General features: G+C 37.8%; 1 protein-coding gene across 1 annotated transcript; it reads right to left on the reverse strand.

Annotated features, from left to right (window-relative positions):
• Positions 1-952: 952 nt before the first annotated feature.
• Positions 953-25375, reverse strand: SMC5 (structural maintenance of chromosomes 5; the record flags this gene model as incomplete). Its single annotated transcript, XM_009696400.1, has 14 exons — positions 953-1072; positions 1279-1383; positions 1783-1878; positions 2555-2680; positions 9026-9148; positions 12130-12253; positions 16913-17082; positions 17219-17392; positions 19384-19516; positions 19724-19818; positions 20951-21064; positions 22790-22944; positions 24124-24379; positions 25304-25375. Coding segments are annotated over 14 exons (1863 nt in total), but the record flags the coding sequence as incomplete, so codon positions are not given.

Consider the following 25375-nt stretch of genomic DNA (forward strand, 5'->3'; position numbering starts at 1 on the left):
CTGTGTACTGTCTCTCAACTTACTTTTAGATAAAAGATAGTATTTGTGTAATACTGATCTGACTCTGTAGGTAACTGTCAAAATAAATGAAAAGTCCATGTCTTCATGTCCTACTGTTTCATGATACTGGTTTCTATGTAAACATTCTTACGCAGTTAGTGTAAAGAGCCTTGTCAGTCACTATTCTGACCCAAATAGTATCTACCATTTCAAGTATTTTAAGAAATTGAGTAATTTACAAGCTTGAGTAATTTACAACAGAAAAAAAATGTTGAAGTGTCAACTTCCACCATTGTGTAGTCTGTGTATTACATATAAGTGTCTTTAAATCATCATTACAGAGATCAATTTAAAACAAAATACCCAATTTTTATTCAGCCCATTGCACTGAATATTTCTCCCCAAGGTACTATTGATGCTTTAAATTCTTCAGAGGTAAACCCTGCCTATAAATGTTACTGAGGGCGCAACAGGCTGGCCAAATGATTGCTACTTCCAAATTAGACAAAATGCTAGCAGACTTGAATAGAAACTACATATAGAACCAAATCAATACAACACTTAATAGTAGATTTAGCCATTAAATTATAATAGAATAGCACTAATTAGCTAAAAATGTAGAATTAAATCACTAACTTCATAAATTTCAGTTACAGCTAAAGTAAATACAATGCTTCTAACCAAGCCCTGTAAGTTGCAAGAAGCTTCCAAAAATCAGTGAGCTGAAGTCCTGTGCATCTGGACAAAGATTTATTTCCTTTTAATCAGACTGGTAAGTCAGTTCTACCACAAAAAAAAGTGTGTTTGTCAGAAAAAGTTCGTAATTTTTTTTAAAAATATCTCTCCTACACTCCAAATTACAACTTGTTATTTTTCCCTCTAGCAATATTAAAGCAAAAGACGATGCATGAAAATAGGAATGTTATTCTTCTATATGAAAAATAAATCATACCTCATTTTCCACATGAAGATCAACTTCACCAACACACTGCATAGAACTAAAGAAGTTACTGAACTTCTCATTAATTTGCTCAATCAGCTTTTTCAAGGGGTTTAACCACCTTTCTTTGACCTAGAAGTAGACATATCCATGTAAAACCATTTTAATAACTGAATTTTCCTTTACAGATGGCATTTAAATTCAAAAATATCATAACTACAGAAGCTAGCATCTCAGTTTACACTCAAGACAACTTGGAATGTTACCCTTTATTTCTGTACATACATTCTATTCGAATAAACACATACTGATACAGAAGTGATAATTTCAGCTATTACCTGTGAAATGTTTTGCTTATAGTTATCTAGTTCATTTTTCTTCTCCTCTAGATATTCTGTCAACTGTTCTACTTCTTGTGTCTGCTTATTGTATTCTTCAACAACCTGCCAGAATAAAAAACACAAGCAGTCAAGAAAATGTTTGCCAATTCTAACCTTGATTGTAAAAATATCACACCACATTGATTCTGTTGAGACACAATTATACAGATTATTGCACTGCACACTGAACAAGAAATATTTCCAGTTTTAAAGGAAAGAAACTGTAAAGCACTGCTTCTTTCAGGTTATTGCAACTTTTTTTTTTTTTAAAAAAGCCACAGAACACACTGTTCTTTTGGAAGAACCTACTTAAAATTCTAATAGATGCAGAATCTGGCATTTACAGCACATTGTTCCTGCTGTCTAGCTTATTATACCAAGAGATCTAGCACAGAGTGGGAAGCAAGTACAATACGGGTGGAGGGGGAGGAAGGGAGGGCAGAGGGAAAGCAGTGAACATACTGAACCATTCAGGCCTGTGAAACAGGAGGCCCTGGTTTTCTCTTCATTCAGAAAAGCATCAATTTCCTCCACCGTGGTCGGAAGATCCTGAAAAGCCTACAAGAGAAAGGACGTATGTGTTACACAGCAATGCTAATGAATGACTCAAGTTTGCTAAAAAGAAATCAAATAAGCCATAAAATATTCTATTACTTTTAATCAGGATGTCACATATTCAAAATTTAACACAGCAAGATTCTCTCAAACTATTCTGGACAGAGAAAAAAGACTAGAAGTGCTACTACATAACAAAGATACACCATTAATTGCTCCTTAGTTGCCTACCTTGTGCAGGTATAGATGCTCACAGACTTGGTATAAGCCAGGGCCTATGCTAGTTAAGGCATGCAAATACTTCCAGAGGCTGGGAAGAGCTTCAGTGAAGTAGGTGGGCCCAGAATTCAGTTCTTTTGTGTTGCTCCATTAGAGCAAGAAGCTAGAAAAATATGGCCTCTAACTATTTCTGTGAACGGAAGACTATGGATTTTAATTTAAATTTCAGATGAAATATTTTCTCCCCTGTGCACAAAACTGATAGAGGATATCCCAACACTATTTAAAGGTGCTTTAAAAGGGTAAGTGACAATACATGAGTCAACTAATAGAAGTACACATGATCCTTTACTTGTAGCCTTCTAATATAAAATATATAATATTCTTTGCTGGAGAAGACAGATTAGTGTACATCACCCAAAATTTAAAGAGATATGTGGAGATGCATTTTTGTACATACAGTTTGAAATTCTTTTGGAAGATGTTGATCTGGACTCAGTTTGCAGACCTGTCGAGCTTTTTTCAGCAATTCCTTGCAGTCCTCTGTAAGAACTCGTTTCCTATCATCCAGTTCACGAAACTGTTGCTGTTAGAAAAGATATTAAAGATATTAAAAAACACTTTTTCTTTTCTTATTTTCTTATAAAGTTCCAGAGCACACTGGCATCAAACAATATCCAAATCAGAGAATGTACGTGAAATCAGATTGCTTTAAGACTGAAAAATCTTTGTTTGAACACACAAAACTCATTCTGCCTCTCTGCTTGAAGTCGGCAGATGCCAAGGTAAACTGATCAAAAGCATGTTCTTGTAATATGGCTAAATTTATTTTCTTTCAACTAGAGAAGTGTGCATGTTGATTCAATATACGTCTCAAAATAGAGTATTTTACAGGAAATTCCCTATAACCCAAAACACAACTACTGTGAGCCTTGGTTTTTATTAGCTGCCATTTAACTGCATTTATCTGCTTGAGAGAACATGGTGGACATGAGGTACACTGAATGGTATTTTAGCTGAAATTTTACAGAGTGAACATCATAGTTACACAACCAGAAGTACCTCCTTTGGTCTTTCATATTCTACCTCTGTAATACAACAAAATACAAAACAGAAAGACACCTAGTTTTTAAAATAGTACTGAAAAATAAGTGAAAAGCAGGTACAGTTTCTGGTTTTGAACAGTGGTCTCAAGGCAAAAGTATTTGGAACTTACCATAGGTAGGTGGCCAACCCAGCTCTATGACTTTTATAACACAATGTCATCGCAACAGTAGTTAAAATACAATACATAAAATACGATGCCTTCATGAAAGACTAAGCTAATGATTACATCAAATAAGCAGTATTCAGCAAAAAACTTGGAGAGCCTTAAGTATCTCTTCCCCTCTGCCTCTAGAAATCTCACTCACTTATCTCTATACAGGCGGTCCCTACTGCAGGCCTGATGCTTCCAAATGCTGCAGTGGCGGTACTTGGGAGTAAACGCTTGGTCCTGCCTCTCAGCTCAGGTGAGCACTCGACTGCAGATAGCTGGGAGCTGCCAATCACGTAGAAGTGAAAAGGAGTACATACCAAGACACTGGAGCTTTTTAATCCAAGTTATTTTACTATACATTTAGTCAGTGATTACACATGCAATCCATCTTTAACAGACAGTCACGCCATGGGAATACACTGTTTTCACTTTTTTGAGAGGCACAAGATTCTAACTCATAATCCATATGCACAATATTTTGCTTCATAACTTTCTTCTGACAGTCTGGAAAGTTTAGTTATGTTCCTACACTTGGGAGGGCTTCCCAATTTTTATTGTTGTGTACTTCAGCTAAATATGGGAGCCCTCCAGTGGCAAAAAAATTTTCAAAGTGTTCACTTGGAAATTATACAGTTAGATAAATGTTTATTCCACATTTTTAAAATATAGGACACAAGACACTGATAGCAAATCACATTACTTTCTGGCAATTTAAATAGTTTATTTACTAAATATAACAGAAGCAGTAGTAACAGATACGATCATGAGTGATCATCAATGGAGTTCTCACACAGTCAAGAATTAGGGCTGCTGTTCTCTACACCGTATCAACTCAAAAATCCTGTTTTTCCTTCCCTCCACCAAGCACTAGCAAACAGATTTTGCGTTAGAGGTAAGCATTTCACAATCTTCACAAACATACTGTAAAGATCTTTTTCTACTGTGTTACTGTGTTCAGAAAGGTAAAAAAAAAATAAAAAGGAGCTTTTATAGATTCCCTCCCTCCCCTCCTTCATAAAGTCCATTGTACAGAAGGAAGGAAATATCACATGGGGGGCAAGAAGGACTAGCATTAGAGTTACACAGATAAAACAGCAATAGTGGAGGATGGCCCTCCTTTTGGTTACAGCCAAGTTCTTATGTCATCCTGAATTAGCACAAATAAAACTAGACCACAATGCTTAAGTTTGATTACATATCTGTATATGCCCTGTAATACATTCAATAAACAACTTTTTAGGAACATTTTAGAAAGTTCTAAATTAAAACTGGACTGTATTTTGGATCCCAGAAATTTAAAAGCCAACTAGCTTAATCTGAAATATGTCTGACCTCATGACAACAAAGGCAAAGGATCCAGTGAAAGGCAACACACCCATACTTTTTTTACATAAGAAATGTCAATTTTATATGTTTCACCATTTCCACAGCCAAAGTCAATTCTGAATCAATTGAAGTTGGGAATCTCAGTTCTCAATTCTGCATAAAGCTCCCACTTGAAACCCTGCAGAGCTGCATGAAACACAACTTCAATTTGATCTCTAGGCACCGAAAATCTGAAATATATTCAACATTGAATATGCCTGACCCAAGACTACGGCAAGTAAAATTCTTCAGGGTGTCAAAATGAAAATACACATTCGGGCAGAAGAAAACCTCAGCATTCAACAGAAAGATTAGGAAACAATAGACATTTGATGTGGTTATGAAGCACATACTAGAATAAATGCACTGACAGTTCAACAACAAGATTAAGTCTCAATTTTCATTCAGCTTTGCCAATTGATTGTCATGGCCACATGCTAAATAAAAGTTAGATAAATATAAATAAATAAAAATACACAAGTTTTGATTATTTCTCCTTCTTATATATTCAAAAGTTCATGGCAATGTTAGGGTTCCTGTTGATTTCCTGAAGGTGCCTCAATAAAACCATCTAGATAAAAAAGTAACTCTAAGTAGAAGAATTACCGTTTTGAACAGAGATGCTACCATGAAAAGTCATAGCCTAGACAGAGCTTTACATTTGTTTCAGCCAACGGCATAAGAACTAGCTTGGAAAGAGCTTTATCCAGGTACTTCAGGAAAGTTCTGTACTAGTGCAGGGCTGCAATTACAGCTTCCTGAAAGGCCTCTGCCAAACAGCAGAAACCAATTACATTCCGTATGCATAAGCAACCTGTATTCCATTGCGCTCATCAGTACTGCAACTAGTTTTGTGTGAAATAAGAAGCTAGTTAAAGAAAATATAGTTACTAGTAGCCAATGTTTTCTCATGAATTTGTGTTTGAACACATGCTTGGTGACAGCATTTAATTACTTGAAGTTTGGAAATTTATACATAGAAAAATCTGCATTTTCTTAAAACTTGGCTTAAGGAGCAAATGCTGTGACGTACATGCTGAGTATTAATACCAATTATTTAAACAAATTTAGTCCAAATGAACCTGAAAATTAACAAGCTATCAAAGCAAGGCAATTAGCAAGACTCTTTCAAACAACCATCATAAACATGCAGGCAACTGTGCCAATTATCTAACGAGCAGATGGGGCTAACAATCCTCCCTAATGTTCAGTATGGGTCAAAACCACAGATTTGCTCCTTAGGCTCATTAAATAGGTTAAATACAAGAAGTTGTTGAAGTAACACTAAGGTTCCCACTTGAACGGCAATGACAAAATACAAAGCCCAGAAATATGTTGTTGCTGACTTGACTTGTTCGAAAACACGTACTTTTTTGGCCTTCCCACCTAAGTGGTTAAGAAAACCCGCCATAAAGCAATAAACATGCTGCCCTATCTGCAGTATCCCAGTGCCAAGACTTCAAAAAAGGAACATATGTGATCTTCTCTTAGAGGTACTAAGTGGGGTTTGTGTTTGCTTCAAATCTTAATCAGGTATTTACTCAGGTATTATAAAGACTCAAGACTGCTCAGGAGATAAACATCATGAGTAAGCACTAAGTATCAACAAAGTTTCACAGCTTCTTTGGCTGATATCCACCATTCCAATTTCAATGCAATGAATGCACCACGACTAGCACGTGATCTACAAAAATGTCTGAAGATTAAATAGAGAATTAATGGTCCCATATTTATAACATTTGGGCTCCAATTTAGTTCACTACACAGCTTTTGTACAACATATTTATTTCTATTTCTGTTTGGCTTCCATTTTTTTGCAGGTTTATTTATTTTATAAAAACATGAAGCAACTGTTTGCAAGACTTCCCCAAAGTTTTGCAATGGCATCCTCACAGGCAGCTTTGGAGTAAGGCTACCTTAACACAGTACTGCTGTAGAAAAAAAATTTATCACAGCCAAAGCCACTACGAAATTGGAGGGAAGGGCCAATTTAAATGTACTATTTCAAAAAACACTTAATTTGAGATTCAGTTTTCCCCATGAAACTTCATCTTTTACGGCAGAAAATAACAAATAAACCACAAAGTGTAAAACATACATCATTCACAGGGCAATACAGTAAAGAGGACTTCTGAAAAAACAGGGGTAAAGACAATTCAAAGACTCAACATGCACTATATGGGAAGTGTGACTTTGGATTTCTACTAACATGAAGACTTAAGATGCACTTGAATAGTCAGAGGAGTTTTCCTCCAGAGCAGTTAAACTTCTCAAAATTCTAATCACTGAGATTACTGATTTTGTTTTTTTTTTTTTTTCTGTTTTAATGTTCCTAGGATCAACCATCCAAAATATAAGCTCTGATACGATTTTCTCTACTTATGTGGTTGAATGTAACCCAGTAACAATGATCAATGGGACCTCAGCTGACTCAAACATCTCCTCACTACAGAAGGTGGAAATTTTTGTTTAACCAAGAATTATCAGAATGTTTACCTTACAGGCCCTATCTACTGATCTGACCAAAAATCTACCTATGCAGTAGCCCAAACTACTCTCTAAACGATGAAGATGGGGATAGAGAAAACTAAAAACACTAAATAAATTTCACATTGATGATACACACTACTTACATGAGGTTCACAGCTCAGTAAGACATTTTTACTCCTTACTGAGCTCCAGCAATGAAGCTATTTGCACTGGGTTTTGATAAAGTCTGAGTAACAGCTGCATTGTGTGACAGAACTGATAAAACAGTGATTTTCCAAGTAATATGCTAGACTTGCCCTGTCTTCAAGCTAGTTTTTGCTCCTCTTAGGAAGTTCTCTTCCTAATTTTCCTGCAAGTGATGATACCTATAACCTCAAGTGGTTTTCTAAATACATGCCAAGGTGTCCTGGTTTCAGCTGGGATAGAATTAATTTTCTGCTTAGTAGCTGGTACAGCATGTTTCAGATTTAGTGTGTGAATAATGTTAATAACACACCCATGTCTTAGTTGTTGCCCATGTTTTGCCAGCAAGCAGCTGCACAAGAAGCTGGGAGGGAGCACAGCCAGGACAGCTGATCTGAACCAGCCAAAGGGATATTCCATACCATAGAACATCATGGTCAGTATATAGACTGGGGGGAGCTGGCTGGGAGGGGCTGATCACTGCTCAGGGATTGCTGTTCAGGTATTGGGCAGTGGGTGGTGAGCAATCACATTGTGCATCATTTGTCTTTTGTTGGGTGTTATTATTTTGTCATATTCCTTTTCATTGCAATTACAATTATTAGTAGTATTAGCATTTTTTATTGTTAGTATTATATTTTAGTTTAGTTATTCAACTGTTCTTCTCTCAACTCATGATTTTTACTCCCCCCCTAATTCTTCTCCCCATCCCACTGGAGGAGGGTGGCGTGAGCAAGTGGCTGTGTGGTGTTTGGTTGCTGGTTGCGGTTAAACCACGACACCAGGTCATTCTTTTTGCAAGTGCATATCCATCCAAAATGACTATGACTTACTCTTTGAACTGCTTTCTAATTTAACAGCAATTTTTTTTTTTGTGGATCAAATTGAATGAGCAGTAGGTTATGGTTAGCCTGACTTTTGCAAGATAAGGAAAAAAAACTTAACATCCTCTACTTTGACAGTTTTTTGCCCAGTACGTTGAAAGATTGTACTACTATACAAATACAAAAGTTGACCTCTATGCACCAATCCATGAGAGATCACAGCACCCTCTGCTCTTAGAAAAGCATACTTGTCTGTAGAACTAATTGCTCAGAGACTGTCTTTCTACCTGAACACAGCATAGCTTCCTAATATGATCAATAGAAGGACTGTTATCCTCCTTTCTGTCCTCCAAAAAAGGCATTTAATTACAGTATGAGAAAATAAGCTATGAAAGAAAGGTAAAACAGCTCTGCTTTACTCCGACACAGTACTTTCTGGTTCATCTTGAGCTTGCATCTCCCATGTGGGGTGGGGCTACTTGTGTATGACAGACTTGGAAGAAAAAGAACACTTCCAAATAACAGCTATCCTTTTTACACACACTATGCATTATAACAAAAAGATCCAGGACATGATGACTGTTTAGCACATTTTCACAGGAACTTAGTTGTCTCAACTGAGGAAGGCAAAGTTCCTTTTCTCCTTTAAATTAAGAGGCAGAAGTCAAGCCACAGAAATCGAGGCTAAGTATTTAGCAGTACTAATAGCCATTTCTAAACAAAGACACAGAAGCATCCTTTCCTACACCATAAAGGCCTCCACAGAAGATGTTTTCATAGTAGATATCCCAGTATTCATAGAAATGGTTACCTCTGCAGCTTTTAGCTGTACACTTGCTGCTTTACACTCTGATTCTAGTCTGTTCTTCTCAGCAGCCACTGTAGTGCTCTGAAGAACCAAATCTGCTTTGAGGATGTTCAGTGATATGCAATTCTACACAGGAAAACAAAAAATGTCATTTATTTCCACAAGAGACTCAAAACTGTTATAATCGCAACAGGCTTTAGAAACTATCCATTTTTAGTCATAGCATACAATCTCACACTGTGTTCAGCTCTTCAACACTGCTGTCTGTTAAATTCAATGAAAAAGAAAGGTGATTTATTAGTGACCCAAGCTCTTCAAAATGTATAGGCCCCATGTACTTTTAATCTGTAAGCATATACGTATCACTTGCAACCAAACCATTTTACAGCAGAAAAGTACATTCTCTTTCTCTACGCCATATAGTCACATGTGAAATGTGAGAAAATACAAAGCCATCTCAATTCTTTCTCAGAGACAGAATCCAACAGGTGGATTTGGTGGACTTCATGAGCCACACACAGGGATGGAAAAAGGATGAAAAATAAACACGTAAGATATATGCCCCTCTCACTGACCAGGTAAGATGACTGATCAGCTGTACAGTGACTCTAGTGTCTTCTGTCTTAACTGGAAGAGTACATGACAATGGAGGGAGGCTTGATTTTGGAAGTTTCGCTAAACTTTAGTGATCCCCAGAACCTGGTTTGACAATTTTGACATTAAAATAGTTGCTTCTTTAAACAAGTCAGCCTCAGGAATGGTCTAGAGGCTTCAAAATCAGCATTGATTCTTGACTCTGTGAAGGTTAGGTTCAAACCTCGAACTGTGGGCCATCGAGAACAACAGTTTACCATTTATTCTTATGTTAAATGATTGGCATATAAATATAAAGGAATGCTCTCACTTAATGAAAGGGAGGACAAGATTCCAACTGTAGACCTGGGAGACCTGCAGGATGAAGTTTTGAGAGTGTTAGCTTCTGACCACCATAGCGAGCGAAGGTCTGAGATGTTTACTACTTGTCATTTCAACACAAAGTTTCTACAGTCTGAACTTGGACAAAGGAATAAGTTGATTTGTTTCCAACCCACTTAAACAGTTTAAAAACAATTATCAAAGAAGTAAACTGAAAAATAAGCTGTAATGAAAGGAGATGAAAAACAGAAAAAGTTAAGATTATTCAAAGCCAAATGCACAAAGAGAACTACATGCAAAACCAGTGCCAGAAACTGAAACAGTGTAACAAGGCTCTTTCTGTCAACTGGTTGTAAAGTATTGACATGTACTAAGTACGTGCCAGGTACACGCTGCCTTGTGTATTTATGTAAATATACAGGTAGCCTGTTGCTCTAGTTGACTGTTGCACACAAGCCCCACAACTCCCAAAAAAGTAGATCATGTTGCCACCTTGCAAACACAAAAAAGCCCATACAAGTTTTAACTTTCCTTCTGTGGCAGAAGTGCATATGCCTGAAACATATGACTGCTTAAGTTTTTATTACTTTAATATCCTGCAGCTAGTATAGCTACAAAACCTACTGAAGAAAGCACAAAGACTCCCATAAAGTTGGAAGTGTTTGTGAAGTTTGGTTTGGAGGTGACCAGAAATGTATGGACTTCAATTTTGATAAAACATACAATGAAACATCTTTCTCGTATCAGACCATTTTCTTCTCTTCAGTATCTACGACCATATATTTCCTACAGCACATACAGTGTGAAAATTAAGCTGAAATAAATCTCTTTTGTAATCAGTAACTATTTCAGGCAAACACCATCCATCCTCCCCTACAGCCCTAGTATACTGAGAAATACACAGCATGTGTCAAATCCATTTTCCTGTACCGGGTGGAAAAGAGATTAAGACACTCCTTCAGGCAGGTCACAGAGCAGTCATTAAACAACTTCAGCTGCACTTCACAACAGCAACATGCTTGGACAGTTTACATACTTGGAAATGGGCATCAAATAAAAAAAAATCAAAAGCATGTTCTAGAAATTTCTGTTTTAAATACAGAGCATTTGCACAAGTTTTGAAAACAGTTACTTTTCAGTATTGTTATTACCTGCACCAGTTCTTTAAGTTCTGTAAAGTAATCTACAGCCTAAGCAATCCTTTTAACATGGCAGGTGTCTTCTGCCATTCTTTGGCATTTTCAAAATTGCTTTGGCTAGCTGACCAAACAGTGATCTCTGAAACAGTCCAATTGTTGCAGTCTATGCCTATCAACAAACAGAAACAGCCGACCCATTTGGAATATTTCTTTATTTATTACATAAATACCAGCAACTGAAGTGTATCGAAATCAGCCTGTCTTCAAAGGTAATACTCAACTCATTCAGGCATAAGCAAGAATACATTTCAACATCAGTAAGGCATAACAAAGGAAAAACATACATGCTTAAAAGTGGTTGCAACAACAGCATTTCCTGGTCAGTGAAAAAGCACAAGCAGATTCCCTCGGAATTAAAAGTAACTATTTCTTGTTCCTTAGTTGTTAAAAAAAAAAAAAAAGAAAAAAATTTCACCTTGTGGCAGCTCCCATTATTAGGGCTTACCAGCTAAACCAAAGCAACAATTAAGTCCAGACTGTTTTCTTCTTTTCTGAGTCAAAGAAAACCTCATGACATTGCAGCCTGAGACTTGCGTTTTTCCCATCCTAGCCCTCTTGCACAATCACAGATCCCTACAGTTTCAGGTAAATTTTTCACATCACTAATGACTACTTTTTTTTCCCAATAAAAACAAACAAGAAAAGGAGATTATGAACTAGGGTAGAAGGAAGAGTTCACAGAATTATGCAGTCTTCTGAAATGTACAGGCTTAAATGGTTACACAGTTCATTCCTGTATTTACTGAATCAGAGCATGGATTGTAAGACTTCAGTCACAGAGTCTAAATCAATGCAAGGAAGTGATCTACAAATCAAATCAACGACAGATGAACAAGTTCAAGTTCATAAAAGCTTCAAAAGATGTTTATCTTGAAGCAAGTTAACTTGTAAACATTTACAGTAACACATCCAAATGTTGTATATCTCCTACTTAAGTTACAGGAATTGGTATTTTCACAATCGTGGAACACATACCAAGTTAAAAATACATACCTTTACGAGATGCATTAATTCGGTAACAAGTCTTGCTTTTTGGATATTTATTTCTTTGATCTTTACATTTGCCTGTTCAGATTCCTTCTCTAGGTTGATAGCATCTTGTTCCAGCTGTTTTAAACTACAGGAGGAATCAATATTTGATTAATCCTGATTAAAAATAAACTGTACAAAAATAAAAAAATTCCCAATCTTGGTGATGAACCAACAGTTAGCAAGAATAGGAATTTGTATATCTAAACATTCCAAACACATTAGAGGCATTCCCAATCTATGCACTTTAAACTTAAGAAATTCAAAAGACAAAAAATTAATTATTAAAGAAACTCTGATTTTGGCTACTGAAGGCATCATTCAGCAACCTGAATGAATCAACTCCTTTACTTCTGTAAATTTCACATTAAGGAAAAAAAAAAATAAAATCAGTGTAAGGATGACATTTTTCTGCTGCTGCTAGTTCCTTGCAACAATACAACACAGAACAGCCCAGGAGGTTTGCTTAATTCTTGTTATATATAGTAGCAAAAAAACCCCTGTGTCCTCAACTTACTGCAGAAAACCAGGATTTTCACTCATTTCAAACCTCAAAAACATGCAACTATGAAGAACTTCATATGAAATAATCACAATGTTTAGTGAGCTGCAAAGTTATTTGGGTATCTTGAAAAACGGCCAAACAGGCCAAGAGGATGATCCAGGAAACTATAAACTAATCATTCCCAGTTCAACCCCTGGGAAAATTGGGGAGCAAGTCCTCCTAGAAAACAATTCTAGGGGCCGAAGGGAGAAGGTGATCAGAAAGAATCAGCAAGCATTTACCAAGGGTGCCCGATGAACCCAATTGTAAAACGACTGGATGACAGAGGATCAAGTGGTTGCCATTTACCTCAATTTTAGCAAGACATTCTGGTAGGTCATCTGATAAAAGCTCACCTGCACACCCAAAAAGGAGAGAGAATAGCAGGTGGGGAAATCCCAAATAATATCCTACTCTGGTTACCCCCAGGCCCATCTCAGGAGCCATCAGCCCATAAAATACCAATCTCCGCAAGTCCAGAGGAGCACAGGAGCATCACAGCAGGCAGGAATCCAAATTAAGGACTCTGAGGAAGGGACACCCTGTTCCAGGACAGCCTCAGCACCAGTGTCCAGGTGTGAAACCCAACAAGATAAGTCAACACCACAGCACTCTCTGGACTGAGCGGGGTTGTTTCCCAGGGGTATAGGAGACATTACGGGACACAGCAGAAAAGCATTTTGTGACTGTGCAGGACTTACTACTGGATATTCAGGGGAGAAAACAAATGCAGGAAAGGTGGGGATCTAGATGACTTGGAGAGGAACAAGTGTGGGAGAACAGAGGGATATGGGGTAAGAGGGACAGTTACATGTAAATAGTTGGCTGGTCAATATGCTCGTCCAGCCATGCCTAATTGGCACACTCTCTTCTTATTTAATTCCATTCTTCACTTTTCCTGGGTAAGGGACTCACTATTCAGCATTTATGTGTGTGTATGGGAATCTAAGTGCAAGCAACTACAATCTGAACACAAGTCAGAGGAGAGGGCCTGCTTGTCTGTGGTGCGAGCAACTGGAGAGACTGGAGTGAGCAGACTTAAGTGACAGCCACTGGAATGAGACCACAGGTCAGAGGGCCATGTGTCCATGGTGTCAGCACCCCGTACAAGTGCAGGCATACAAGGGAGCGTTTGACCCCTAGAGAAGACTAAGCCAGACTAGCCAGCAAGTAGGTGAAGTAGCCTGGGAGCCAAGGGGGTACGCATGTCATTAAGGGCGAGACCACACGAAGAGATGGCTATTGGAGGGACCAGGGGAGTCCAGCTTGTCCCAGAAACTATGAGGTCTGCTGTCTCTAGGGGTGAGACCTGCTGGTATGTGTACGTATTTAAAGGCAAGATGGCAGGGGTACTGGCTATTGTGGGAGGACTGGGCAAGTCATGGCCACCTCTGGACATTTGTATGCCTGTGTGTCTCTGAGGGCAAGATCAATGAGTTGGCTACTGGGAAATCAGGGAGTCCCAGCCACTTCTGCATGCTTGTGCACACGGGTGAGTGAGGCAACCTGTACAGGGAAGAGGAGTAGGGCTGCAGCCTCAGTGGTTTGCATGTCCAAGTACCAGCAACTGGGGAGACTGAGGTCCAGGGGCAGCTACTGTGCAGACTCAGTGTCTGGACCCTACAGCTGATGGAATCCATATTGCCCATACGTATGTGTAGGAGCCTCGGTAGGGCAGCCTCGTCCTGCTCAGATAGATAGGAACATAACCAGGCCACTGGTACTGTGTTTGCCCAATTGCTGTGTGTCCGTCTGTGCTCTATGGCTGGCCTGTGTAAATACATACATACGTGCTGTTCAGATGTTTTAACGTTTACTGGGAAGACAGGCTCAGCCTCCCTACTGGTTGCACCTGGGAGCATTAAGCTGCATCAGCCCCACCTTCCGCTCAGGGGAATGGATCCGGATCCATTCCCCTAACTTTTTTAATGCTGTCTCCCACAATATCGTGTACTCAAATTGGAAGACTACAGTCTGGATGGATGGAAGACTAGATAGGTAAAAAAAAAAGTGGTTGGTCAGGCTCAGAGGGTCATTGTTAGTCTGTGTATTCTGCCTGGAGGCCAGTATCAAGTGGGGTACCACAGGACTAAGTCCTGCGACCTGTCCCATTTAACATCCTTGCCAGTGCCATGGAGGAGCAGACAGAGGGTACCCTCATTCAGTTTTCAGATGGCACTAAACTGGGAGGAGTAATAGGCCTGCTGTTCAGAGGGGTCTCCTGAGGCTGGAGGAAGGGGTCGACAGAAGGCTCACGAGATTCAGCAAGGACATATGCTTTCTTGCCCCTGGGAAGAAAGTGGGTCTGGCAGTGATACGGGCTCGGGACAGACTGGCTGCGGAGAAACTCTGCAGGGAAGGACTGGAGGTATTGGTGGACAATGAGCTGAGCGTAAGACAGAGGCGTGCCCTGGCAGCAACAAGGTCCCCCAGCATCCTTGGCTGTATGAATGGAAGCACAGGCAGAAGGACAGTGATTTTTTCCTCTCTGCTCAGCACTGTACCAAGTTTTTCCCCTGCCCTAAACCTCAACAGACTGGAACAAACTTGGAAAGCAAACAAGATGGTCAGGGGCTACAGCACAGGCGTTGCAAGGACAGGATGAGAGTGTTCAGCTTGTTCACCCAGTACAAGACACAGCTTCGGGGCACCTAATAGCAGCCTCCCACTACCCTTCCCCACAAGAAAGCCTCTGACAGGATGGAACCAGGCTCTTATAAGAGGTGCATAATAGAAGGATGACAGACAGTGGACGTAAGTTGAAACAAGAAAGATCCAAACTGCATGTCAGTAGAAACTTTTTCCCCATAAGGACAGTCAAGCGGTGAGTGGAACAGGATGTGCAAACAGGTTGCACAATCTCCATGGAGACTTTAAAGGTGCAGTGGGATACAGCCCTGAAAATCTGGTCCGAATTCAGTGTTGACCTTGCTTTGAGAAGATGGCTAGACTACGGACTACATGAAGTCCCTTTCAACCTAAGTCACCCTGTCATTGTATATTACTTTCAAAATTATATCCAGCTTAATCAGATATTCATGTTTCTAATTGATATGAGTATTTGAAAATAGTTATATTCACTGCAAGGATTATTTAAATAATTTCTATCTCTACAGAAAGACATCCACGTTATAGTAAGAAAATTTGTAACAGCCTTGTCTGAAATTGTTTCAGGATTCTTACTGCTAATCAAAATTTAAAGTGTAACTATTTTTTCAGAGGGAAGGACTTAATCAATATTTGTTTAGGTAAAGGGTCCACCTCCTGCCTTCAAACCATATTCTGTACTCTGTTAAAACATCATGACAATACACATATCCCTATTAAGAAACCTGAGAGCAATACTTGGCTTTGAGGCTAAGCTCACATCCACAGTGTTTAAAGCTGCTTCTTTCACAGCAACCTGGACACTTGTGACTATACAGCAGTTGATTCTGGTCCCTCCAACATCCCTGCAGCTCTATTTTTCTTTTCTTTTTTTTTTTTTTAGCTCTCCTTTTTACCCTCTCAACACTCTCTTTTCAGTTTAATGCACGGTAAGTAATGCAAGAGCTGTGCACACAAGCACCAGCACTAACTTTCAGAAAATAAAAAGTAGTGTGGCATAAGAACATATGGGAGCATTTGAGGGTACAAGGTCTGCTAGGACTGTGTTACAGGACTGACAGGAGTGAAGCATGGGGCAATCTCATCTACACTGCCTTCTGGGAGTCTGAGCTTAAGTGAAATAGCTCTTGAACCATGCCCAGGTTCTCTCTTATGACAAAGGGGTAACAGAAGAACTAATTGCAGAGGCCTACAAAACCAGAAACTACGTCAAGACAAATACTGTGGACAATAAGGGTCCAACTTGATCCCTGATGTGCTTACTTAGTACCATTTATGTACATTATGGTAGTATCTAGATATGTGCTACCAAGACAGAAGACTATGATAATATCTGAGTAACTGAATGCAATGCTCTCTCACTGGAATCCTATGATCTAATCACAGGAAACCATCTGGAACATTGTTACACTGTTTCTTAACTACCGTCTTAATCAAGACAAAAAAGGTGTTTAGAAATGGAGATTATCGCCTGTATCTGATGCTCAACTGCTGGTTACTTTGTAAAGGCAAAAGCACATTGCAGTAAGAGGAATTCAAAACACCTGTGTTATTAAAATTGTTCAGGTTTCATAGATAATATAGCTTGTTTCCTACCTATCATGCTTGACAGCAATTTTTGATTCCAACTGTCTCCTCCTGTTTCTTCTCTCTAAAAGCTCCTTCTTCTGTTGCCTGAGCTCATTGTCTCTACGTTCCAGATGTTTCTGTCTCTCAAACAGTGTAGTCAAACGCCCACCCAATGACTTTAACGTGTTATCAATGTCCTGAAATAAAAGAACAAACAGCACTAGCATTCTCACTATAAACATACCATATTAACACACGCAAGTAGGCTATGCTTATTGCACAATAAAATGGGTAGTAGTTCACATCGTATACAGTACATAAGTAAATTCCTACCTGCTGCTGGTTTTCCAGTTGTCTTCTTTCATCTGTATCTACTGAACTAGTGAGAAACCGTGCTGGCCTCAGGGATGTGTTAGTAGAGACGGTTAGGTTTGTATAAGCAGATACTTTAACAACGTATTTTTCTTCTGCTGTGTATATTTGTCTAAGTTTCGTTTCTTGTATGATCTAAAAAACACACAAATATTAATTTGACAAAAGCGTTACTTAAGGCAATGCTTTTCAGAGCAGGGAATAAACTGTCTAAAATCCACAGTAAAGAACTTCAGCTTATGCAAAACTCTGACTTGTTAACAGGCCTCTGCAAAAAGATGATCCTAAGTTTAATATATCATTATACTTGTAATTCAGACCAGTCATCAAAAAACTGTTAAGATACTATCAGAGTGTGCTACCATAGCCAATTAAACAGGTTCTGATTATTCTGATATTACAGATAGACACTAGAAATCTTAATATTTGTACTGCATTATGAATGACTATACTTCCTGTGGATGCATAACATGCAAATGTAGCCTTTGTACTGACGGACCAAAAGTAATTAAGAAATTAATAGAAGAAACCGTAAGGTAAGCCATAAAGCATGAACTTCAGTCAAGCAAAGGTATCTGTAGGAAAAAAAAAAGGTATAAAAATACTAGAGTTTTATTTAAATAACTCATGTCAAAAAGGGTATTACAAATAACCAAAGATTTGGCATAACGCAAGGTAATACAGTACTTCAAAAGGATATAAAGTGTCCAGTAAACAAGGAACAGCAAAAAGCCTCCATAGGACAACATAAATTTGATTAAAGATATTTTCAGTTTCTATACACAGCACCAGCTATATTCTGTTGATTTGGTTCGTGAACACAGAAAACCATGTTACTTTGCTTTACAGCTCAGACTGTGGCTGATAAGATTTCCATCCTGGTCCTTTTTCCACATGCCTAGCTCTATGAAACAGGTCTTCTTTTAAACTGAACCTTTCTCTGGCATATGTGAAATAAAATATTGCAAACAATGCATTTCTCAAAAATAATAAACAACTTTACACAACTGAACTGAGAAAGTGCCATGTGCAACACACTCAGAATAGTGGCTCATCTTTGCCCTAGACCAATGATTTTTCACTTGCTGCCCACATAGCTCCGGAAAGGAGGGAGTATCTAAGGAGTAATTCTGACTGGTTTACAAAACATAACTCAAAGATTTATTGTATAGATAATCTGTTTCATCAGGTGATAAACACAAAGTGGTGGAAGAATTGCAGTTTAAAGATGAGAATACTTAGAAAAAACATTAAGAAAAGAGCTTTTCATCTAGGACTCCCTCCACTTTTACTTTCCTCTCCCTCATTCTTAAAAGCCTCAGAAACAGAAGATGGGTAGGAGCAACAAGTGTTGCAATAAACCAGGAACTGCTCTCTATTCACAGAGCCTGTTCCTTAAGTTTCTCAAAAAAGCAACTCCTACTGTTCTCAGAGAGCCCAAAGCAAGTCTTCTGAATTCACAGAAGAGTTCACTTTAGTACAAGATAGACAACAGATGTCCAGCACAGACAGGTAAGTGAGTAAGTATTTAAGTTGAAAACTGTCATGTGTGTTACCCATTATAATCCAGCAACAGTGATCCTGCAAGAACTCAAAGACTAAGGTAGGGAGATTACTCGTAGTCAGAGCCCTTAGCCTATTTCTAAGAATCCAAAAGTTTACATACTATTTATCGCATCAATTTTGACTGAAGCTATACAACCATATTTGCCAGAAACTGAACATCTTAATGTATTAAAATGAGGAAAAAAAGCAGCTTCTAATTGTTGCTTTAAACACAACAGGTCAGCATTGTCATGTAGTATTAATTGTTTGATTAAAATTTTGCCCAGAATTATCTCAGCTACTTAAAGTAGAAGCTATTATAATAAAACAACTTCATATAACTGACTTGGAACAGTACGCAAGTGAAAGACATATTTAACTTTCTGTGAAGTACTGCAATAGACTGACTGAATTTGTTAAAATTTCTTCCAATATGTTTGTGCATAATGAACTGTTCTCATGTCTAAAGGCCAAATAAAAGTCTTAAGCAACTTTTTGCTTTCTCCACATGAACTTGCCAAAGAATTTCCAAAATAAAATTCTAGACCACAGGTGTGTGTGTGCTATTTAGGACATCTCACCCTTTCAATCATGTTTCTGGTCTTCTCTGTTCCAACAGGGACATCATGAACACTGTACTGGGAGCAAAGATAACTCATGACAGGACGAGGAGCATCAAATAATTCTCGTAAATATGAGAAAAATCCATATCGGCTGAGGAGGAGGAAAAAAAAAAACATCCATCAGAAATAAAATCTGGCAGGTAAGCAAGCTGAAGTTACTGAAGGGTCCGAAAGAAGTTCCGTTAACCCAGAACTGAACTGGTGAAAATTTGATTTGCATAGAAAATTCTAATATATAGCAACAACACCAAAACATTGTATTTAATACCATTCCCCACTGACATAATTTGATACATACTGTAATTCTTCAATAGGTCTCGAAGGTAACCTTTCAGCCCATGATTCAGCAGGTGCGCATACAGCATTCACTCTTAGTTTTTGATGATCGCGCATCTAAATTTAGATTACATTAGATTATTTGGTAAAAAAGAGCAGAGAAATTCACTATTTGAAAATCAATTATTTATTCTTGATTCACAGAATCAGAATTATTTTAAACTGACAACATCTGGAAGAACCCACAAAAATCCACTCTGGCTCAGTCATGACTGAGTTCTCTAAAAGCCAAGCTCGGCTAATGTCTCTCTGTGAAAACATCATGCATTAGAGAAAACAAAAGCAACAAAAGAAATCCAGAGCCAGGTGCTCAATCTGAACAGCGAAGCTGTATGTAATAAGGAAGCCTCCTCTTTCAGGCTGTATGGCCATTTTGCACAGATAATGGCAGACCACTGGCTACAAAGGCTCTGAAAAGCCTCATCCTAACAGGGCAGAAAAGATCAAGGATACAAATGAAAGATCAGTTTAGCTGATTAAAGCAACCTTCCACTAGGTTCCACGACCACGGAGGCAAGACAAGCCCTCAGAATCTCAGATATCAGCACTACTGTTCACATATATAAGAGTGACTAGCTTCTGTGAAGGGCAGATAGGTCCTCAAAAATTGCAGGACAGTTTGTCATTAATCACACTACTCTGTGGACAGTAGTCAGAACGCATTATGACAGATAATGTAGTATCCTGTGGCTTTTTTCTCCTGCATCATCTCTCTGGCTCTCAAAGGGAACAATCTCTTCATCACTCCAGGAAACAGTGGTATTAAGAAGTGTAAGCCTGATTTGCTGCTTGGACCATTGTCTTCTCACAAAAGATGCCCTCTCGCCTCTTTAGTCAGGAGGTATTGGAAAAGCTTGGTACTAAGTTTGTAGCTTCCTGTTCTTGTCATTTTCTTGTACACAGTGTTTTCTCCTCAGTGATTACTGCCTTGACAAGGAAGACAAAAATAATTTCTAAAAAGAAGTATTTTCTTAATATTCCTGCATCCCTCCCGTTGGTCTATGCTTTAAAAAAAAATCTTACTCCAGAAAAATCGTAATCCAGAAGAAAATCTTTGAATATTTTGTATTAGCTATTGTGCTGATCTTGCCAATCAAAACTTAATAAACACAGACTTACTTGGTAGACTCCAAAGTTTAGGGCTCCTACATCAGTATTTAATCAATTTTTAAAACTGGTGCCTACTTGCCTCCACAAGAAACATCTCCATATCTTCTCGACTCTCAAAAACGAAAGCCCTCATGTCATTGGCCGAAATATGATTTTCAACATATTTAGCATGTCTATTGTCTTTCATATTGATCTGATGAAGAAAGGTAGTGACAAAGTGATTCAATACAATTGGACTTAACACCCCGCCCCAAACATTTTAAGCAGCCAGATGATATCCAAGCCTACATTTAAGGAAAACAAAGACAATCTTTAAATGGCTTTAAAGACATATTCCCTGTCTTTTTGCAACCAGTTCTCTTGGAAGGAAACCTACAGTAACTCACATGTCATTGTGTTTAGCGTGTAGCCATCCATATATTTTTTCAGCATTCCTGGAACTATCACTGTCTCCACCATACCACCTCCTCCTCTTCTGTTCAACTCTAACCTTACAATTGCAACCACTACCATCTCATGTCTAGCAGCTCGGCTCCAGTACCACTAAAGGTATCTCACTGTTTCGAAACAATTAACCTGAGGAATCTAAAACAAAAAAAAGCCACACTCCCAAAATTACTTATATGCAGTTCCTTTTGATTTGGACACAGTGAACATCACCAAATGCAAATACAGAATTGTGAAGCCCTAGAAAGACAGATATTCACAGGTTAATTGAGTTATTTTCTAATTCTTAAAAAAAAAATTATAAAATCCACAGTTAAGATGGATGAAGCTTTTCATATCTGAATGAAATGTTAATGTTAGAATTCTTCAGTAATTCTCACTAGTAATGAGACATGATGTCACTATACGTGACATACAAAGGCAAAATTACACAGAACTACACAATTTAATAACCTCAAGTTAGCCAAAGGCTGGATACCTTACTAGCAATTTGAAAGCTAGAAATTATAAGTACATGAGACTAACTTACATTATATCAAAGACAACAAATTCAGACATTAGTGGAGGTCACAGAGGTTAATGAGGCCTTACAGTAAAAGTAAAGGCATCCTATCAAGGCATTTGTAAAATTAACTTGATGGGGTCTTCCAGGAAGAACTGAAAGTTCCAGTACTAACAGGAAATACTTGGTATTTTATACTAAATAAAAGTAATTTTGAACAGTTCTAGCGCATGCACAAAGTGTAAGAATTGGTATACAAATATTCAACATTCAACTAATTTAAATTGTAGCAATACACTATTAAAATAAGCTTGCAATTCTGGACAGGAAGAGGAGGAGTGCACTGGAGTTCATCCTCTTCACATTACATGGAGCATATATTGCAAGAGGCTGGAATAATGGTGGAGGAATGTACCAGAAAACCAATAGTCTCTTTGAAAATTTAGCCCTGCTATTCCTAGCTAGCACAGCACCTGTTGAACCAAAACACAAAACAAACCTAGGGATAGATTAGGTGTTTGTGTTTCTGTAGCTGGCTATGCAAAACAAACCACAAAAACACCTGGGGATCACAGTGACATGTTTTAACCACTGTTGAGTAGGTTGTGCTATAAGGGGAGGTATTCAGTCATAACTACCACTGCTTTTTTAAGCAGCAAGTAAGAACTACTTAAGTCTAAATAATTGGATGCACCTTAGAGGAAATCCGCAATGGGCACCTTAATAAAGGACTGCTCCTTGAGGAGGGAAAGGGAATGAAGCACCCTGTCTTACTCAATGTTAAGTATTACTACATTGCCTACAGAATCAAACTTATAAATAGTTCATCATGCTAACTTATTCCACATGTAATTGGCAGCTCATTTCAAGATGTGTCATGAAAGTTTTACAAGTCATTCTTGAAGTCTTGCAAGGCATGAACAAACTAAACATTAATTGGTTAGAGTGATATGCAAGTAATTTTCTTACTTCAAGCATCATGGGTTCACAAACTTTCTTTTTAAACTTGTCGTTGTTCTTTCTTAGCCACATGAGAGCAGAGTGTGTGTCTCGGAATCTCCCTTTAAGATTCTCTTCCTTCATATTCATTATATTATTAAGTTGTTCAAGGCAATTAATTATTCCTGTAATTTAAGGCAGTTTCTTAAACAGAGTCCACAGCAAGTATACATTATAACCAGCATTGTCAATAAGTATTGGACTATGGTACTCAAGCAATATGAATGTTAGGAGATTATAAGAATTAAGAGTTTCTCTTTCCACAGTCAAGATGCTGCTTATTCTAAAGAAATCTTAAGAACTATTAAACTTAAAATCTAAAATAAAATGAAGACTTACCCAAAGGATAACGAAATGTGGTAGCACAGTAAAAACACAGGAATTTAGTCCTAAAAATGTATCTTCAAAACTTTTTCTACCTTTGTATTTAAAACAAAAAATGGCCCAAGAGGAAAGAGGTAGTGGAACTAGCAACACGGAATCTGAGTGCTATTTCCCGCTTGCAGAAAACAAAATGTGTGACAAAAGACTGTGTGTGAAAGCATTTTCTATTTAGAAAAAACATACTTAATTTGCTTCTCAAGGTAAAATATACAGTGTCTCCTTCCCTAGGTCACTTGGTCTCTCTGTATCTCAGTTTCTTCTTGGATTCTATGACAAGTTAAGTGTCAGACAGATAGGTACATGCAAGTGTGCTACACTCATGAGGAATATATACCACACCCTCTACTTGCCAAGCTATAATTTTTGAGTTTTGTTTCTTACAAAGAACTAATTGTAAATCCTAGGCTACTATAAAGGAATTTACTGTAATTAAGGTCAGCTGAAGTTCATTTAGAAAGGACAAAAGCAGCATCAGTCACTAATATACTGCCAAAGAGATCATTTCAAACACTGCATCTTCAAAGCAAACTGCTTTTGCTTCAGGTTTGGTTTTTTTGTATCCTGCTAACGGTATAAACCTTCATTTAATAACAGAAAAAAGTGAAACTGGCAAAGCTGTCTACCTACCCAGAGATCAGAGGAAACTAAATTTTTGGGAGGGTAGTTTTAAGGTCAATTGCCACTTTTGAATCTTCTTGTTCTTTTTATTTTGAAAGTGGTTTCTGTTACTTTTAATAAAACTGGTAACATATGAGAGGACTGCTATACATGCGAGATACAACTATGAAGCTTAAAGTAGATATCTCAAATTATTTCACTACAGCAGGACAAGTAGATTCTGTATGAACAGTCATAGGAAAAAAAAGAAAAAAGAAAAAAAAAACCCAACAAACAAAACATGAAGTAACTAAGTAACTTACTTTTGTTTTCCCTCTCTTGGTTCATTTTCTCTGCTGTTAGATCACTGATATCACTATCAATATTCACCCTTTCTTCTTGTAATTTTTTCAGCTCATTATTAACAGCATCAGTTTGTGGCTGAAGATCCTCACAGACTGCCATTGTATTGAGCTCATTCTTCCAGTCCTCTATCATCTTGTGAGTGTTGCGTATTTTCCTCTGTCTGTCCATTTCTTCATCTTTTTTCATTCTCAAAGCTTGATGAATTTCATCAATCTAAGAATTTTGAGTATTTCCAACATGAGAGGACTTTAGTACACAAACCTTATGACAAATAACTAGGATATCTGTGCAACTGGTATTAAATAGTGATGTAACCATGTGCTAAAACTGAAAGAGTTCGTTATAGTTCCAATAGCCCTACGACAGTTGAAGAAGTGACAAGATTTTGTTAAGATTTAGGAACATTTAAGCAAAAATACAATCAAGCTTTTAAATCAATTTTTGAAGTTCCTTTATTTTTACAAAAGCAGAAGCTTAAAGCTTAAGGTCTTCCTTAACACATCTGAAAGTTAATCTAAAGACTGCATAAAACCTATAGCACAATGTGCAACTTTGACCCTGCACCCTTACATATTTAATTTATACATTTCTTGAACGAGTGCTTAGATGTAGTTCTGTAACTGTTTTACAACATATCTTTGCATTTTCTTTTTTAAAAATGCTGGATGTATACACTTAACAGAAGCAACAACCTTAGCCTCTTGCATATAATATTTGAGGGCATGTTTAATGCTAAGCGCATTATTGTACTATAAAGGCTGTAGCTTTTCAAGGAAAGCCTTTAATATATAGTATATCTACACATACACTGTCGTTCCTAAGCTTGTTGCATCAAGGTAACTGATTTTATGTAGCATACACCTGTCCCTTAGTAATACCTGTTTGACCAATAGACGTTTTAAACATTCATTGTGTACTGGAGGGATTGAGGTGTGCAAGCACTTGCAGCTTCTTCAGAGAAACTTCTCTCTCTGCTAATAGAAGAACGGACAACCCCCCCCCCTCCCATATCTGTATTTTACCACAGAATTTCAGAAGTAGCATTCCACCTGAATGTGGCATATGCTATAAGCTTGTACTGAATTAATACATTAGCAAAGAAACACACAAAAAAGTCACAAATATCAAGACTCTTACTTGTATATCTTTCATCTCCAAAGCATCTTGCTTCTGTTTACATTTTTGAGAAATGTCTTTGATTTCAGCAGC

This window comes from Cariama cristata, unplaced genomic scaffold (assembly GCF_000690535.1).
Source record: "Cariama cristata isolate BGI_N322 unplaced genomic scaffold, ASM69053v1 scaffold7790, whole genome shotgun sequence".
Lineage (NCBI taxonomy): Eukaryota > Metazoa > Chordata > Aves > Cariamiformes > Cariamidae > Cariama > Cariama cristata.